Below are 20,477 nucleotides of genomic sequence, written 5' to 3'. Positions count from 1 at the left end.
GTTGCCCTTCATTTATAACTATGACCCCATTACACTTAAATTCTGTGCGCGGTAGAAAAACGTACAGGGATCCAATCATTCCTCAATTCAAACACCAATGTCCATTTATCATTCTCCAACATCCAGTGATAAAACTGAACTGAGGGTGTTTGTCACGATGGATGCGCTCAGTCAAAGAAAACAGATTTCATAACTTCCTTATTACATTACACTCTGGCCAATCTGATTAGAATGGTGATATATTAATAACAATTGTATCTGTAATTTCCCCTGATTGGTATAAGCAGGTCTGTGAGGGAGTTCAGTGCTCTACTGCCATCTTGTGCTTGTTATGAATGAGGAGACAGGACACATTCAGTCCAATCCGGTGAAATGCTTACCCACACAGCAGCAGTGGAATTTTCGGGGGTTCATAGGATCCGTACAGTGCACAAGGAGGCCATTCGGCCCATCGAGTCTACACCAACAACAATCCCTCCCAAAGCCCGAGACATAACCACAGATATTAACCCTGCTAATCCTCCTGACACAAAGAGGGAATTTAGCACGGCCAGTCCACCTAAAGTGCACGTCTTTTGGACGGCGGGAGGAAATCGAAGCACCCCGAGGAAACCCATGCAGACATGGGAGGAACATGTAAACTCCTCACAGACCAACGCTGGAATCAAACCTGATCTCTGGCATGTTGAGGCAGCAGTTAAACACTGTTAGCAATGATATTTGAACACTGAATACAGTGTTCTCCTCCTGCCCCTACCTAACCAATTTTACTCCACATTTTTGGAAAGATTTGGGCAGTTAAAAAATATTATCGGCTCTTTTCATGAGGAATATGTGGGGCTGGAAGGGGTGTGGAGTTGTCTTGGGTGTGAAGTTATGGGTCTCGTGTGTGTGTGTGTGTGTGTGTGTGTGTGTGTGTGTGTGTGTGTGTGTGTGTGTGTGTGTGTGTGTGTGTGTGTGTGTGTGTGTGTGGAGATGGATGATTGGGAAGGAAGGGGAGGAATGGGGGTGATGGCGCGTAGGAGGTGGTGGAGGGAGGAGTGGGAGGAGATGAGGGAGAGTCAGAGGGGAAGTAGTTGGTGACTGGTAGAGGGAAGTGGAGGAGGAAACGGGGTAATGAATAAAGTTGGGGCCAGATTCCTTTTTACTTCAGGACAAATCAGGTGTTAATATCCAAAAAACATGGATGAGAAATCTCATTTCACAATTTTTCCCTTGATTTGCTATAATAAACCAGGTGCCTAAATTGATGCAGTAAATGATTCACGGCCACAGGGTTCAGACAGCACTGAAGGTACACCTATAAAGGATGGATTGAGAACAATAACTGGAAGGGAGCTTGGAGGTACAATTTCAGCGACCATGTCTAGATCACAAGAGCAATTTCCTCTCACCCACTGGCAATCACAAATTCTTCCAGTTAATGATTCTTTATTCAAACGATGGTTGATGCAATTATTTTTGCCATGTATTATGGAATCCCAAATCATTGTACCCCTATACTGCAGAAGGAGGCCATTAGGCCCATTGAGACTGCTCCGAACACAACCCCAGCCAGCCCCTTATCCCTGTAGCCCCATATATTTACTCTGCTAATCCCCAACACTAAGTGGCATTTCAGCACGGCCAATCCACCTAACCCGCACATCTTTGGATTATGGGAGGAAGCTGGAGCACCCAGAGGAAACCCACGCAGACACGGGGAGAACATGCAAACTCCACACAACAGTGACCCGCGCTGAGAACTGAACCTGGCTCCCTGGCGCTGTGAGGCAGCAATGCTAACCACTGTGCCCACCATGCTGCTCACAAATCGGTTTTGCCATGTATCAGCCATGGTTCAGAAGGTCTCGCCTCAGAATCAGAGGTTCTGGATTTCAAGTGCCACTCGATGGACTTGAACACAGAATCTGAGCAGGCACACCCAGTACATTCCTGAGGGAGTGCTGCACTGTCATCGATGTCTTCTTTCAGGTGAAATGTTAGACATCAGCCATCTCAGCTGGATGTGTGACACGAATCAAAGAAGAGCAGGGGATTTCTCCCCAGCATCCTGGCCATTTTTTATCACTTATTCAATATTGTCAGGGAGGCGATGGCCGAGTGGTATTATCACTAGACCATTAATCCAGAAGCTCAGTTAATGTTCTGGGGCCCTGGGTTCTAATCCCGCCATGGCAGATGGTAGAATTTGAATTCAATAAAAAATATCTGGAATTAAGAATCTACTGATGACCATGAAACCATTGTCAGGAGAACCCATCTGATTCACTAACTTCCTTTAGGGAAGGAAATCTGCCGTCCTTACCTGGTCTGGCCTACATGTGACTTCAGAGCCACGGCAATGTGGTTGACTCTCAACTGCCCTCCAAGTGTATCTTGGAGTGGGCAATAAATGCAGATAAACCAGCATCGCCCATGCCCCAAATTATTCAAGCCACGTCACAATATTCAGTCATTCTCACATTACAGGAGCTTGCTGTGTATAAAATTGATTGCTACATTTCCTGCATGACAACGGTTTCTTCAAGAGTATCTAATTAGTTGTAGAGGGTTTGAGGACATTATGAGTTTGTGAATGCTGTTATTTAAATGTAAGACCTTCCTTCCTGTTAACGCCTGTAGATCCAGCAGATCCATCTGAAACATGGACAGACCTTTACAAAGCCTGGCACAGATTGATCCTTCCTGACACAGTTCTGTCAATCAATTATCACTGCGGAATTGGTTCTGGGCTCTCACTGCACAGAGCATTCGATGAAAGGGAGTCCATGGTATCTGAGTTGCTGAAAGGATGCTGTAGGAATCTGGACCATTAAATGAGCTTCATTTAGACTGTCTCTCTTCCTCGCTCTCTCTGCTTCTGTATCTGCAAAGATCTGAAGGTAAGGTTACCACATACCAAAAGGGAAGGCTTTTGCTCAACATGTTGGAGGAATGAGATGAATGTGGATAGTATTATTTTTGAATTGTGGGACTGAGCAGACAGATTACAGAGGAGTTTTACGCTTGCAATCTTTCCTACCAGCTTTGGATGTCTTTGCAGTTTGGCTAGGAATGCATTGCACTTGCCTTCTATTAATACTGTAATGAAATGTATTATTGGAAGAAATGTGAGAACTGCCTTTGATTAATGCAGGAACTCAATCAACAGAAAAGAAATGAAGGCAGAAGAATCAAAGGAATGTGATTAGTAATGAAAGTGAGCATGGAGTAAACTTCTGTCCATGAACAATTATCTTATTTCATCAGTACACAATGGGATTTAGTTTTCGTATCCAAGAATTTGCTTCTGCTTAAATTCTGGACAGGATTAATTTCACTTAAGCGGCATCTTAAATTGTAGATGGGAGGAATTCATTGTACATATTCCAGAGTGTAACTAACTGTGTTAGTATCTATTCGTAATGGCTATTAGTCTGTATCATTTATATGATTTGGTCAGCAGCACGTCACCAAGAACCCAGGTTCGATTCCCGGCTTGGGTGACTGTGTGGAGTTTGCTCATTCTCCCCGTGTCTATGTGGGTTTCCTCTGGGTGCTCCGGTTTCCCCCAACAGTCCAAAGATGTGCAGGTTACGTGGATGGGCCATGCTAAATTGCCTCTTAGTGTCCAAAAATGTATAGGTTAGGGGGATTAGTGGAGTAAATGCATGTGGTTGTAGGGATTGAGTGGGGATATTGGGCCTGGGTAAGATGCTGTCAGGCAATCGATGCAGACTTGATGGGCCGAATGGCCTCCTTCTACACTGTAGGGATCCTATGATATGTTAGAATGGTGAACTGGCTGTGTTAAAGACTCAGTCCATATCTCAGTAAAACATTACTATCAATGAAGGATGTGCAATAACTACAAGATATGTGATATAACATAATTATTATTTACTATGTGAGATTATTGTCAGAATATTGCTAAAAGTCAACATAACAGACCTAGAGTTTTACATTTTATCAGCAGAACCTTTCTCTCGGTGGGAGGCCTGAGATTTTGGTTACAGAATTGAGGCAAGTTGAGATACACGTGAGATACAGGTTAGCATTGATCCAACTGAATAATGGAACAGGTTCAAGTGGCTGAATGGCCCACTCCTGTTCTTTGCTTCCTATTATTTTACCTTCCCACTGGGAGAGCAGGAAGAGCGAACTCATCCTCACAGCAAACTTCATCAACAATATCCATTTTCTGTTCCATGATCAAACTTTTCAGCTGATTTGCTTTTCGACACCATTGCTGGAGACAGACTCTTCATGAACGTTGCAAAGATTGGATTTATTTTAACACTTGGGGTAAAATGGAGTGATGGATGATCACCTATATAATATATTACTCTCCTGTGCAATGTAATGAAATGATAAACTACCACCTCTATATTACTCTACTGTGTAATTTAGAACCAAGATGAGGAGGAATTTCTTCAGCCAGAATCTGTGGAAATCATTTCCACAGAAGGCTGTGGAGGCCATTGTACATTGAGTGTACTTAAGATAGAGATAGATAGGTTCTTAGAATCATAGAATCATGGGACACACAGTACAGAAGGAGGCCATTTGGCCCATTGAGTCTGCACCCAGCACAATCCCACCTAGGCCCTACCCCCATAACCCCATGCATTTACCAGAGTTAGTTCCCCTAACACCAAGGGGCAATTTAGTACGGACAATCCACCTAACCCGCACATCTCTGATTGGTAAGGGGATCAAAGGTTATGGAGAAAAGGCCAAAAAAAGGGGAATGGGGTTTAGAAACTTATCAGCCATGGTGGGGTAGACTCGATGGGATGAATGGCCTAATTCTGCTCCTGTGTCTTGTGGTCTTAGAGTGTAATGTGATGAAATGATGAAATATTACCTACATAATATTACTCTACTATGCAACCATAAATTAATCACTTCACACATTGTGTTTGCTCCAAATGCTGTGCCTGTGCTTACTTTGACAGCATTGATTTCACTCCTGTCAGTGCTAATCATATGTAAGCAGGTCCAGCCGAGCCTGAAGGACATCACTGTGATATCAATAATTAGAGGAAGCCTCAGTATGAGAACCAGCACGGTCTCCCTTAGCTTAGAAATATTGCCCTTCTCTGTGAAACTGACACATCAGCCATGACGGACACAGATTCTCACAGGCAGTGTTGTCTCCAGATGTGTGTGGGGTCGACACAGTAAGAAGTCTCCACATGTGTGCCTCTGGCACCAGATGTTCAGGTCCAGGGAGTGTTTTCTTTTCTCCATAATATTTTCAGAATCCCTGTTATCACTTCACATATCCATTTTCAGCACAGAATTGGATCACACTGGAAAACAGCTTTGATAAAGGGTCATCCAGACGCGAAACGTCAGCTCTTTTCTCTCCTTACAGATGCTGCCTGATCTGCTGAGATTTTCCAGCATTTTCTCATTTGGTTACTGGAGAACATTTAGCTCATTTAGCCTACTGTATAATATTTAACATACAACATTTTGTCTATGCCCAGCTTGGGTCACTGTGCGGAGAATGCACGTTCTCCCTGTCTCCGCGTGGGTTTCCTCCGGGTGCTCCAGTTTCCTCCCACAGTCCGAAAGACGTGCTGGTTAGGTGCTAAATTCTCCCTCAGTGTAACCCGAACAGGCGGTGGAGTGTGGCCACTAGGGGATGTTCACAGTAACTTCATTACAGTGTTAATGTAAGCCTACTTGTGACACTGATAAATAAAATTTAAAATATCTAAGTTTAATAGTTAAATTTAATTTGATCATGGCCGTGCCAGCTCTTGGAAATGTTTATCCAATTATTCCCAAACGCCTGGTCCTCCCCATTGACCTGCTTCTTTTCAGTTACTTTTGTGTCTTGCTTTCAGGCTCATTCCAGAATGCAACACCTTGCTGTGTGTAAAATATTCTCCTCACCTGACCACACCCTGTTCCGTTTACTTCCAAATAAACCTGTTGGACTTTAACCTGGTGTTGTGAGACTTCTTATTAAAAACACCATCAGTCATTATCAGGTTAAGCACATTTAATCCTCTCCTGTGCCTCAGCGACTATGCCACAAGTTTACCAAAATGGTAGTTTTGCACTGTTGGCCAATATTAGTGAGGAACCAGCTTGAGACTGGCAAAATACACTCCATGAGGCACGGTGGCACAGTGGTTAGCACTGCTGCCTCACAGCGCCAGGGACCTGGGTTCAATCCCCAGCTTGGGTCACTGTCTGTGCAGAGTCTGCACTATCTCCCTGTGACTGAGTGGGTTTCCTCCAGGTGCTCCGGTTACCTCCCACAGTCCAAAGATGTGTGGGTTAGGTGGATTGCTAAATTGCCCCTTCGTGTCAGAGGGACCAGCTAGGGTAAATGCATGGGGTTATGGGGAGAGGGCCTGGATGGGATTGTGGTAGCTGCAGCCTTGATGGGCTGAATGGCCTCCTTCTGCACTGTAGGATTTCTATGGGCACCAACAATCAGCTCCAGACTACAGAGAATTCCAATACATTTGTTTGAATTTGATTTGAACCTGCCTCACCCTGCGATCACCCGCTGCCCCTCAAAAATAGCCCAAGGTTAACAGTCAGTTGTGGAATAACAAAATCTCAACTCAGGTATTCATGCTCTACCATTTTAATGCAGACATTAGCCCATTTGTTTTAAACAAATTACTCCGTCTGTTAAAGTCGTTTGTGAACCAATGTTCCAAGGCAATGGTGAATTAATTTTTTAAGACAAGCTTTAAACCACATTAGTCAAAGTTTATTTATTAATGTCACAAGTAGGCTTACATTAAAACTAATTGAAAATTGGTGTGCTTTGTCCAAAAACATTCACAGCACTCAGCTAAAGTGGATGAAGTGATAATTAAAATGACCAATGATGTAAGTTTCTATATTGGTCACAAGTAGGCTTACGTTAACACTGCAGTGAAGTCACTGTGAAAATGCCCTATTCGCCACACTCCGGTGCCTGTTCAGGTACTCTGAGAGAGAAGTTAGCATGGCCAATGTATCTAACCAGCATAACTTTTGGAATATGGGAGGGAACTGGAGCACCCAGAGGAAACCCACGCAGTCACGGGACGAACATGCAGACTCCGCACAGTGACCCATCTGGGAATCAAACCCAGGTCATTGGAGCTGTGAAGCAGCAGTGCTAACCACTGTGCTACTGTGAAAAGACAATTAGACACGTACTGGGAGGGGATTAACATGGGAGGCTATGTAGAAAGAATGGGACTAATTGAAGCAGTTTCAACGGAGCCGAATAATCCAATGGCCTCTGTCTGTATTTTATTTTAATCATTCGTGGGGCATGGGCATCACTGGCTGGGCCAGCATTTATTACCCATCCCTGGTTGCCTTAGGGTGATTGGAACTCAGCCTCATTGCTGTGGCTCTGGAGTCATATATAGGCCAGACCGGGTAAGGACAGCAGATTTCCTTCCCGAAAGAACATTAGTGACCCAGATGGGTTTTTCCAACAATCAACAACAGTTTCATGGTCATCAGTAGATGTTTAATTCCAGATTTTTTTTTAAAACCTCTGCCATGGTGGGAATTGAACCCAGTTCTCCAGAACATTTGTTGAGCATCAGGGATTAATAGTCTAGCGATAATACCACTAGGCCATCGCCTCCCTTTAAGATTAAATGGTTCTATAAGTCCTTCCTGTGCTTCAATCAGCCACCAAAACACATGAGCAGATGATTTGTCGTTAGCAAGGAACAGAAAATTTCCAGATTGGGTAAAATATCAGCTCAAATTGTTGGAAATGTTAGAATCGACCTGCTGAAACTTCTGCTTAGTATTGGCGTGCAGAGTTTTAGACACTGCAAAATCAGGGCAAGTTATTAGTATGAACAATCCTTTTAGTGCAGGAAATGTACCGGTTCTCACACACCACATTGTCCGCTGTGATGTACAAAACCACCAACAGAACAATCCCTCACACAATACATTATGGATTAGAAATCTGTCAGCCACAGTGAATTCATGTAAATAATCCTCTCCATGGCACACATTGATCTGTTTTTCTCTCTCTCAATACAGAAAGCAGATGTCCCCTGGAAACTGTGTCCCGATTATCATGAGTTTTTATCATTCCCAGAAATTCACTATTCTTGGAGCAGGAGCTATGTTAGTTTTTTTGGATCATCATCGACAAAAGATTCCTTCTCGTGGTCCACGATGAAGTGGTGAATTTTTTAACAAAACAAGATTGCATGCAGCCTGATTTAAAGGTGTGACATTCAGGAGTTGGCATTGTAGGGTGGGACTCTACAGCCTCCCTCGTCCCGAAACCGTAAAATCCCACCCAAGGTCAACAGGCCTTCCCATTGTCCACCCCTTGCCCCTTCTGCTTCCCGATGCTGGCAGGGCAGTAAAATTCCACCGTTAATCTCTCTCAAACTCTAATTGTCAGTCTCCACCAAATGACAGCCAGTTAAATGCACAAACTGACAGCTGGAGCACCTCAGCATCAAACACACACTGCCTTCTTTACCAAACTTGATGGCTTTAGCGTGAGCGTCAAATTTCTCTTTTATCCTAAAAGACGTGTACACTCATTTCTACAAATGATTGAACCCATGGCAATATGCTGGGACTTTGCAATTTTCGTAACTCTATGAGCTTAGTGCATCCAGCGCAATGCACTTGTACAAATGAGATGACATTTTAACATGTCACACAGTGCATGCACAGACTACAATCAATTATTTCTCGAAGCCCGGTGCAAGAGATTTGCTCTGGCAATTAATTAGGTTTGACAGTGACTCACACTCCCAAAGGAAAGTATCGATTTTCACCCACATTTAGAATCTATTCAATTTGAAACTATTTAAAGGGCTAGCATTGGCCTGGTGAAAAAAAACCTTGCAAGGTACGTCTGTGTAGAGAGGCAGATGCACTGATATAATGTCATCAAATGTAGTGGGTCCAATTCTTACAATCACCTTCTGGCTAATTTTACTGGGGGTAAAATTACTCTTGGGTCATCAAGACTAGAACCAGTAATCTGACAGGATATAAAGACGGTGCATTAATTTTTCTGAAAATCATCTCATGGGTTGTTGGTGTCACGGGTTCAGCCAGCATTTATTGACCCTCCCTAATTGCCCCTTGAGAAGTAGGTGGTGAACAGCCCTCTTGAACCCGTTGCACTGCCTGTGGTGTAGGTACACCCACAATGCTGTTAGGGAGGGAGCTCCAGGATTTTGACCACGCGAGAGTGAAGGAGCGGCCCATATATTTCCAAGTTAGTGAGTGACTGGGAGGGGAACTGAGTGGTGTTTTCATGTGTCTGTTGCCCTTGTCCTTCTAGTAGGTGTGGGTTTGGAAGGTGCTGTTGAAGCAGCTTTGGTGAGTTCCTGCAGTGAGATGGTACACATGGGCTGCCCTTCTTTGTCAGTGGTGGTAGGAGTGAATGTTTGTGGATGAGGTGTCAGTCAAGCAGGGCTGCTTTGTCCTGAGTGTTGTTGGAGCTGCACCAGCTTAGTCCCACATATAATCAGCAGCAGTGGTTGGAAGGATAGAAATCAGACAATGGAAACTTTTCCCACTGTTTCTATTCCCTCATCCAGGGACATCGAGGCCAAGTTTAACTTAAAAACTGCTACCCTGTCAGAGATCAAGTTTACTCAACGCATACATGGATTCTGAATGTGTACAACTTAGCCCTCCACCTGATGGCACCCTTTACCCACTGGCATAGTATAACTTATTGGTGGCAAGATGGGAAGGTTAATGAATCTCTCCACTTGAGCAACAAAGAACAAAGAAAATTACAGCACAGGAACAGGCCCTTCAGCCCTCCAAGCCTGCACTGACCATGCTGCCTGCCTGAACTAAAACCCCCTACCCTTCCAGGGACCATGTCCCTCTATCCCTAACCTATTTATGTATTTGTCAAGACACCCCTTAAAAGTCAGTATTGTATCTAGAACATAAGAACATAAGAACATAAGAAATAGGAGCAGGAGTAGGCCATCTAGCCCTTCGAGCCTGCCCCGCCATTCAATAAGATCATGGCTGATCTGTTGTGGCTCAGTTCCACTTTCCCGCCCTCTCCCCATAACCCTTAATCCCCTCTCTTATCCCACTACCTCCCACGGCAGAGAATTCCAGGCACCCACTACTCTCTGTGTAAAAAAACTTGCCTCCTACATCTCCTTCAAACCTTGCCGCTCGCACCTTAAACCTGTGCCCCCTGGTAATTGACTCTTTCACCCTGGAAAAAAGCTTCTGACTATCCACTCTGTCCATGCCCCTCTTGTAGATTTCTATCGGGTTGCCCCTCAACCTCTGTCATTCCAGTGAGAGCAAACCAAGTTTCTCCTCATAGTTAATGCCCTCCATACCAGGCAACATCCTGGTAACATTGAATTATAGCACAGCCTAGTAAGGTGCAACCTGATGGAATTAAATTTAGATGCACAGCAAATGCATTACAATAGAACTGTGTCTGTTGAAATTTACCCTCTCCAAAAAGCATAGATCCCCTCTCCAAGAGAACATCTTACCCAGGCTGGAATCAAACCCTATATCCGCAGCATTGTGAGGCAGCAGTGCTAACCACTGCACCACCCTATGAGAAATGATTCTTATTGCAAATGGTTTATCCTGATGGGAAAATGAGTAAAACCCGCAATTACAGACCAGAGTCACGTTGGCACAAGGGGGAAAATTAATCAGCACTTGGCAAAATATAGAATAATAAATACAATCCAGCAAAATATATTATACAGCGCAAATTACATTTGTGTAACATGATTGAACTCTTTAGGTTTGTTGAGATTGAAGTTTTGTACATGATTTGTCAAAGACATTTTGGCCAAAAAAGAAAAATCGCACAATTGAACTGATAGCGAGAATGGAATTAAAGGGACAGTGGCTCTATGGATATGAGATTTGAAAGTTTATTTATTAGAGTCACAGGTAGGCTTGTATTAACACTGCAATGAAGTTACTGTGAAAATCCCCTAGTTGCCACACTCCAGTGCATATTCGGGTACACTGAGGGCGAATTTAGCACCTAACCAGCACGTTTTTCAGATTGTGGGAGGAAACCAGAGCACTCGGAAGAAACCCACACAGCGCAAGCTCCACACACACACAGTGACCCAAGTTGGGAATGGAATCCAGGTCTGTGGTGCCGTGAGACAGCAGTGCTAACCACTGAGCCACCATGCCACCCCGTTGGCTCAGAGATGGAAAGGCCATAGTACTGGTGACCAGTTAATTTTCAGAGGGGAGCGTTCCTGTTCCTTCTCCAACTCCTGCATGTTTTGATATATATTAATGACTTGGGTATGCAGGAGAGAATTTCAAAGCTTGAAGATGACATAAAACTCAGCAATGTAGTAAACAGTGAGGAGGACAGGAGCAGATAAAATATTCCAGATACTGGGCTTCTGACGAAAGATCACAAACCTGAAACATTTCTACACAAATGCTGCCAGACCAGCTGAGATTTTCCAGCTTTATTTACATTTGTATTTTAAGAAGCTTCAGTGTTTTTTGGTTTACTCTGGCTGGTGAGTGGTGACAGCGAGTCATTTGTCGCTTTGTAAACAACAATGGCGGCACCCAAACAGAGGTCTGTTCTGATGTTTTCACGGGCGGTAAATGCACTGAACAGTTTTGATGCTGGATTATGCAGTGATGATGAGTGTCGATTTAGATGGCGAGGATTTTGATGTTGATATTGGTGAATTATCAGATGATGATGGTGAATTTGATGGTACACTGATAGCACTGGAGGCAGTGGTGACTGTCATCATGCTGTGGTGTGGGACGAACACTATATAAGGGTGAATGTTGAAAGAAGTAAGATGTGTAACTAAGTATGCACTAAAATAGGTATGTATATATGTTATAGCATGACAATAAACTCTTTGTTGCATTTATTTCATATTTATTCGCATGCAGTACAAGTCCCGGGGTGAAGTTCCTCTATTTATAGGTATTTGTTACATTAGTTCACCCATGGAGACTAGTTATGAAAATATATTCACCCTTAAAAGAGTTAAACCAATTTTTCTTTTGCTCTTGGGCCCCCCTCCCTTCCGGGCCCCTAGGTTTAAGCCTACTCAGCCTAATGGTTAATCTGCCATTGCGGACATTCTGTCTTCTACCTTATTCCATCAGAAAAGAAATACAAAAGTCTGAGGTCACTTACCAACCAACTCAAGAACAGCTCCTTCCCTGCTTACCTTGCATTAAGTTGATCTTTCTCTACACCCTAGCTGTGACTGTAACACTACATCCTGCACTCTCTCCTTTCCTTCTCTATGAACGGTATGCTTTGTATAGTGCACAAGAAACAATACTTTTCACTGTATGTTAATCCATGCAACAATAATAAATCAAATCAAATCAAAGACAACAATTCCACCCAGGTCCTATCCCATGACTCCATTTACCCTAGCTAGCCCCCCTGATACTAAGGGGCAATTCAGCATGGCAAATCCACCTAACCTGCACATCTTTGGAGGTTGGAAGGAAATTGGAGCACACAGAGGAAACCCACGCAGACACAGGGAGAACATGCAACAGGTTGAGCATGCAGAACCTGAAAGGATGGTGGAAGCAGATTCAATGAGCATTTTCAAAAGGAATTTGGATACATACTTAAAGGGGAAACATCCAGAACTGTGGGAAAAGATTGGGAGACTGGAATTAGCTGAACAGCTCTGTCAAAAAGCCAGGTCAGGACTGGATGGATAAATAACCTCTTTGCATGCTGGATTCAATGACTATCAGGTACAACTTAGGAAGATAAGCCTCCCTATTGAAATCAAAACTTTAAGCACTGCTGTTGAAAAGGACTAAGAAACAGTGCAATGTTTAACTTTCCTGTTTGCCTGGTGTTACAGTGGTCATTATGCATGGATGTTCTCCAGGAAGAGAGTTCAATATCTCAAGACTGCTCCTGTGCTGTGGGACTGTGGTCTAGAGGGTAATGACATGACCTGGTTTGTTACAAAGTCACATAGACCATAACATCCCAAAACAGGTTCTGGCCCTGGGCTGAGTGAACTGACCTCAGCCAGGGTGGAGTTTACCTGAGCTATTTAATCATGGCTGATATTTTTCTCATCCTCATTTTCCCCATTACTGCTGGCCCCCTTATTAATCAAGAACTTATCTATCTCTGTCTTGAAGACACTCAATGACCCGGCCTCCACAGCCTTCTGCAGCAAAGAGTTCCACAAATTCACCTCATCTCTGTTTTAACGATTGTCCCTTTAGCCTGAGGTTGTGCCCTTCTGGTGGAAACATCCCTTCTACTTCCACTAAATCCAGGCCTTGCAGTATCCTGTAAGTTTCAATAAGATCCCTTCATCCTTCTAAACTCCAACGAGTACAGACCCAGAGCCCTCAACCATTCCTCATACGACAAGCTCTTCATTCCAGGGATCATTCTTGTGGATGTCCTTTGGACCCTTTCCAAGGCCGGCACATCCTTCCTTAGATACGAGGCCTAAAACTGCTCGCAATACTCCAAATGGCGTCTGACCAGAGCCTTATACAGCCATATACAAGTACATCCTTGCTCTTTTATTCTAGTCCTAACATTGTATTTGCCTTCCTGACTGTGGACTGAACCTGTACATTAACCTTAAGAGAATCTTGAACAATGACTCCCAAGTCCCTTTGTGTTTCTGATTTCCCAAGCATTTCCCCATTGAGAAAATAATCTCTGCCTCCATTCCTCCTTCCAAAGTGCATAACCTCACACTTTTCTGCATTGTATTCCATCTGCCTTTCCTTTGCTCACTCTCCTAATATGTCAAAGTCCTTCTGCAGCCCCCCTGCTTCCTCAATACCACCTGTCCCTCTACATATCATCTGTAAACAGTGCCTTCAGTTCCTTCCTCCAAATTGGTTTTAAAGTCTTCCCAGTCCCCTGGCTTCCCATGAATCGTTGCCACTTTGTGTGCTTGAAGCTGTCAGTGTTGATTGTGACACAGTATGGTGCAGTTGCAGAGTAGAAGTGAATCTCTGAAGAAAACTGTTGATTTATTTTACATGTTTTTTGACGGCTATTGGGATAAGAATGTTAAATACCATTGTAGCAAGAAGTTAAGTGAATACTCCTGGGAGGACATCAATCAATCTTTCTGAAGATAAAATGAAACAACTCATTCACTTCATCAATAATGATGAGCTCTGTGCTTCAAAATCACCAGCTAATTTGTACAGACTCATATGTGATAGTTTGTAGGCAACCTTTCCAAATGTGGAAACCATTATGAAAGTATTTTTAACAATACCTGTCACAAATGCTTCTGATAATGGTTCTTTTCATTTATTAAAAAGGGTTAATATTATTTGCAAAGTACAATAAGTCAGGAACATTTGACAAGTTCAGAAAGTGTATTCTATTTTCAAAATTCTCATTTTGAAATTCTGTTTTCAAAATGGATCATTACTGCTCTGACATAATGCTGGTATCATGCTGGTCATTCTATCCACCATCACTCTCAAAACTGGCCTTCAGAAAGTCCCTTCAGGACAAAGAATGGAACCCTGCAGCCAGAGCCACTGACGTTGGACTTGGATTCACTGGCCACACAATTTTACAGCAATAACTCCTTTGATTACACCAGAGGAAGCAAGGAAGTTAACATCTGAAACTGAATGGCAGGGTATGCATCTTGTTATCATAGAATCTACGGTGCAGAAGGTGGCCTTTTGGCCCATCGAGTCTGCACCAACAACAATCCCACCCAGGTCCTATCCCCATAACCCCACATATTTAGCCTCCTAGTCCCCCCGACACTAAGCGGCAATTTATCATGGCCAATCAACCTACCTGCACATCATAGAATCATAGAACCCTACTGTGCAGAAAGAGACCATTCAGCCCATCGAATCTGCACCGACCACAATCCCACCCAGGCTCTACCTTCATATCCCTACATATTTTACCCACTAATCCCTCTAACTTATGCATCTCAGGACACTAAGGGACAATTTATCATGGCCAATCAACCTAACCTGCACATCTTTGGAGTGTGGGAGGAAACCGGAGCACCCGGAGGAAACCCACACAGACACGGGAAGAATGTACAAACAAACTCCACACAGACAGTGACATGAGCTGGGAATCAAACCACCATGCTACCCATTTGGAGAATGAGCACCGGACTGGCTCTTTCTGCCCTGCACTGGCCTGTGCTGCAGTGACGTTATCAGCTGATTTTTCCATCATGTTGCTCATTAGTAAATGCTATGTTTACTCGCCTCCAGACACACAATATCGACCATCTTTATTGTCATTCTGCCAAAGATAAGCTTGGATTCAATCAGTCATTATTCGTACAGGTTTGTTTCTAAGAGTTAAAGCAGTGATCAATTTGTGTATTTTTGCGGCTTGCGCCTTTTAGTTCTGTTGGGTGAGAGTGCGGTGGAGGGGCATGAGTTCAGGGGTTGAGGGGTCTCAGAAATGAGGCTGAGCACAAGGTCACACAAAGTGTAAACCTGCCTCTGCCTGCATTGCACCCAGATTGCTTAATTTTCCAAAATTCCAATAATCTATTAGTCTCTGCCTCAAACACTCCCAACATCCTTAATCTCTCTGAAGTAGAGCATTCCAAAGATTCACAACCTGATTTGATTTTGATTTGATTTGATTTATTATTGTCACATGTATTCGTATACAGTAAAAAGTATTGTCTCTTGCGCAAGAAAGCATACCGTCCATAGAGAAGTAAAGGAGAGGGTGCAGAATGTAGTGGTACAGTCATAGCTAGGGTGCAGAAAAATATCAACTCCATTCAAAAGCCTGACAGCAGCAGGGAAGAAACTGTTCCTGACTCAGTTGGTATGTGACCTCAAACTTTTGTATCTTTTTCCCGAAGGAAGGCGGAAGAGAGAATGTCCAGGGTGCGTGGGGTCTTTAATTATGCTGGCTGCTTTGCCAAGGCAGCAGGAAGTGTAGACAGAGTCAATATGGGAGTCAGGTTTGTGTGATGGATTGGGCTACATTCACAGCTTTATGTAGTTCTTTGCGGTCTTGGGCAGAGCAGGAGCCAGACCAAGCTGTGATACAACCGGAAAGAATGCTTTCTGTGGTGCATCTGTAAAAGTTGGTGAGAGTCGTAGCTGACTTGCCAAATTTCCTTTGTCTTCTGAGAAAGTAGAGGCGTTGGTGGGCTTTCTTAACTATAGTGTCAGCATGGAGGGGCCAGGACAGGTTGTTGATGATCTGGACACCGAAAAACTTGAAGCTCCCAACCCTTTCTACTTCATCCCCTTTGATGCAGACAGAGGCACATTCTCCTTTATGCTTCCTGAAGTTGATGACTGTGTCCTTCATTTTGTTGACATTGAGGGAGAGATTATTATTGCCGCACCAGTTCACCAGATTCTCTATCTCATTCCTGTACTGAGTGAAGACATTTTGTATCTCCATCATAAGTGGCTGAATCCTTATCTGAAACGGGGCCAATGTTCCACCAGAAGAAATACCCTCCCAACATCTACCCTGCTAACTGGAACTCACTACCAAAGGGAGTAACTGAGGCAAATAATAGAGAGAGAAACTGAGAGTTCGATATGGAAGGATGGTAAGAGTTTTGAGTAGAGCAGGACTGCTGGTGTGAATGTGTCTGCACTGTATATTCTATGAAATCTATTTAATCCATTAATTACTTCAAGTAGTGAGTTCACATCACTGACTTCTACATGACATGTAGAAGGTGATGATTTCAATTACAGGTTTCAATAGCCAAGTAACTATTGTATTTGTGAAATGTGGTCTCTTTTCAAGCTGGTTTTGTGTTGGATGATTAAAATGCAGGTGTCTACAGGGTACACAGATTGCAACATTTGTAACAAGGGCCAAGCATCAGTGTTGCCTTGTTCGCAGACTTTGCAGGTTTTTGAATTTTGATAGCCTATCAGTTTAAAGAAGACACTTAGCTATCAGGAACCGATCAAATTTGAATTTTCTGTTGCTGACAACGTCAGACCAATCCTGGTGGAAGAAAATTGATAGGAGATCAAAGTTATAAAGAGGAACTCAACTGCCTGCTGGCAGGTCAACTGAAGAGCTGCCACCTCTCAACACCTAGAGAGGGAAAGAGCAGCTCCCTGCCTTAAAAGAACTTTCCATCTATCTAACAAAGGATACCAAAATCAGAAAGAGCTTACAGGAATAATAATAATAACTCTGACAGGTTTGTCAGACATGACCTCTCCTTGACAAAGCCGTGCTGACTCAGTCCTACTTTATTATGCACTTCCAAGTATGCCGTGATCTCATCTTTAATAATGGATTCTAAAATCTTGCCAACGACCGAAGTCAGGCTAACTGGCTGATAATTTCCTGTCTGCTGCCTCCCTCCCTTCTTAAACAGCAGTGTTACATTAGCTGCTTTCCAGTCCTGTGGGACCCTCCCTGCCTCCAGTGATTCCTGAAAGATCACCACCAACATCTCCACAATCTCCTCAGCTATCACTTTTAGAATCCTGAGGACTGTGAGTGCAGGCTTGATGGGCCAAATGTCCTCTTTCTGTACAGTAGGGATTCTATGATTCTACATGCAGGTAAGGTTAATTGGACATGTTAAATCTCCCCTTAGTGTCAGGGGGATTAGCAGGGTAAATGTGTGGGGTTAAGGGGATAGGGCCTGGGTGGGATTGTTGTCAGTGCACACTTGATGGGCCAAATAGCCTCTCTTTGCACCGTAGGGATTCCATGATTCTATGAGTTCAAATTGTGGCAACACAAATAATTTCATGCTGGAGCCCAACTGTGAGAGATATGTTCCCCTGGACATTTCAACACACCTTGTCTGTATTAGAAAGAGTCTTTGTCCTTACCCTGAATCAGTGATGATTGTAGCTGCCATCAAAATATGCAGCAGATTCATCCAATTTCTCAGTCTTGTCTTTGTTTGCATTCAGAATGGACCATGAACGGGGAACGGGGCACTCGAGAAAGAGATATGATGATGAAGAGGAGGAGGGTAAGTAAATGCAGATAAAATGTGAATAAAAGCAGAAAAACCCGGTGTATCAGTGAGTCCCGATAACATGGAGCATTTCTCAGTGATATTATGTTCGCTGTTGTAATGTTGCTGATTGGAGTGGCCCTGAGTTAGGTGGAGCTACGCTTGATGCGGTGTAATGCCCCTCAAGCTAAAGGCTCCTGGTGACAGACTAGTGACCTGTTCCGGAACTAAATAGCTACAGAAGCACACAAAGATCTGACCTATGGACCACCAGGTTGTGGAAAAATTTGAGAGAGAGAGAGAGTTAGGTAGAGGAGAAAAATCCCTTGGTCAAAACTCTTGACTGACACCCAGTTAGAGTCTGTGTGCAAACACAATTACGGTGGCACAGTGGTTAGCACTGCTGCCTCACAGCGCCAGGGACCCAGGTTCACGTCCTGCCTTGTGTCTCTGTCTGTGTGGAGTTTTGCACATTCTCTCCATGCCTGCGTGGGTTTCCTCCGGGTCCCCCGGTTTCCTCCCACACTCCAAAGATGTGCAGGTTAAGTTGATTGGCCGTGCTAAAATTGACCCTAGTGTCAGGGGGATTGGCAGGTTAAAGGCAAAGAGTTACAGGAATAGGGCCTGGTTGGGATTATGGTCGGTACAGACTTGATGGGCCAAGTGGCCTCCTTCTGTACTGTAGGGATTCTAGGATTCTATGATTAGTCTGACACCCTCACAGCTTCTGTCACACTCCCACCAACACTCAACAAAAGGACTGCAAAGTTACAAAGACCTGCACAGTTTCCCTGGGACCCGAACCTCAAACCAAGAATTGGCAATGGTCTGTTTTCACAGGGAGCTGATGCTGGAGCCAGTTTCGATGGGGGGGAGGGTTAAGTTTCTGCCCATGATTGCAGAGGGCTGGGAGCGCATAGGATTCCTCCAATGGGAATTCCCTCTTCCCCACTTCATCTGAGGTCTATCAGTTCCTTGGAACCAGTGAAAGCAAGAGGAATTAATCTGGATCATTCTTTTCAATGGCGAGTCTATGGCGGGAGGTGGGGGTGGGGGACGGGATGGTACATGAGATTCAGCTTAACAGTCAAATACTCAGCATCTGTATGTATAACATTCACTCCCTCCACTACTGACTCTCAGTAGCAGCAGTATGTACTATCTACAAGATGCACTGCAGCAATTCACCAAAGATCCTTAGGCAAAAAAAATCATGATCAGTTCTGTGTAGAAGGACAAGGGCAGCAGATACATGGGAACACTGCTACCTGCAAGCTGCCCTCCAAACCACTCACCATCCTGACTTGGAAATATATTGGCCGTTCCTTCCCAGTCACTGGGTCAGAATTGTGGGTCAGCCCACAACACATGGACTGCAGCGATTCAAGAAGGCAGCTCACCACCACCTTCTCAAGGGGCAACTAGGGATGGGTAATAAATGCTGGCCAGCCAGCGACACCCACATCCCATGAAGGGATTAAAACAAACTGCAGCAAGATCATCAGCAGAAGTCATCAGCACCATCACGTCACTATTCCATTTTGCAGTCATAAAATATCAGCTTGAAGGAGTGAACGAAATGATGATGAGAAAAGAGAAGGGATAGGGACGAATGGGGTGCCTCTCTCAAAGAGCCAACCCAGCTGAATGGGCTGAATGGCCACTTTTTGCTGCGTCATTCAGTAATTCATCATTTTAAATCCTTTTGAGAATCAGAAATCCATCCCGCTCCTTCTTAAAACGCCTACATATCGCAGCATGAAATTCTGTTCATGAGGTTGGTCCCTGTGGTACTATTACTTGTAAAGATTCTCCAGAATGGTCCTGAGGTTAGATATGAGGACCGGTTGCTTGGACCAATTGTATTCCCTTGAGTGGAGAAGATTAATCAGTTTGAAGTATTTAAGATATTGGAAGGATCTGAAATCAAAGGAAAAGAAAACCTATCTTTCTTGTGACGAGTCTAGAACAAAGGGATGTAGAATCATAGAATCTCTCCAATATCGAAGGAGGCCATTCAGCCCATCGAGCCCACATCAACAATTCCACTCTATGCCTGTAACCCTACATATTTACCCTGCTAATCCCCCTGAAACTTGAGTCAATTTAGCATGGCCAATCAACCCAACCCGCACATCTTTGAACTGTGGGAGGAAACCACCCAGACATGGGAAGAACATACAAACTCCACACAGACAGAGACCCGAGGCTGGGAATCAAACACAGTTCCCTGGCTCTGAGAGGCAAAGTGCTAACCTCTATGTCACTGTACCGCCCTTGGGTGTGTTGTGCTGTCTAAAGTGGTAAAGGTATTAAAGGTCTATGAAACTGAGATGAGTGGAATGTGCAGGTAAGATACTGATCATCACTGAATTAATTCAATGGTAGAATAGGTTCCAAGGGCTGAATGGCCTCCATTTCTACATACTTCCTTAAGTTAAAAAGTATCGACTGGACTGAATCTTGCCAAATAAGGCAAAAAGAAGAAGGTGTGTGTGCAAAAGTGAACAGCTATCTGTTCCTGACCAGAGAATTGAATCTTACCAC

General features: G+C 43.9%; 1 protein-coding gene across 7 annotated transcripts in view; it reads left to right on the top strand.

Moving 5' to 3' along the window:
- Window positions 1-2,717: 2,717 nt before the first annotated feature.
- LOC145361396 (electrogenic sodium bicarbonate cotransporter 4-like) overlaps window positions 2,718-20,477 on the top strand; it is a 100,758-nt gene continuing 82,998 nt past the window's right edge. For 3 of the 7 annotated variants that reach the window (XM_080217110.1, XM_080217109.1, XM_080217105.1), the window contains exons 1-2: window positions 2,720-2,885; window positions 17,884-17,945. In XM_080217110.1, coding sequence (XP_080073236.1) covers window positions 17,885-17,945 — 61 coding nt within the window. In that variant the 5' untranslated portion in view covers window positions 2,720-2,885; window position 17,884. Of the gene's footprint in view, window positions 2,886-15,734; window positions 15,797-17,883; window positions 17,946-20,477 lie in introns of those variants that run through there. The other 4 variants (XM_080217111.1, XM_080217104.1, XM_080217108.1 and 1 more) reach the window with 4 other exon arrangements.

The sequence above is a fragment of the Carcharhinus amblyrhynchos genome, chromosome 34 (assembly GCF_965287045.1).
Source record: "Carcharhinus amblyrhynchos chromosome 34, sCarAmb.v2.hapA, whole genome shotgun sequence".
Lineage (NCBI taxonomy): Eukaryota > Metazoa > Chordata > Chondrichthyes > Carcharhiniformes > Carcharhinidae > Carcharhinus > Carcharhinus amblyrhynchos.
This window is presented reverse-complemented; position numbering and strand designations above follow the sequence as displayed.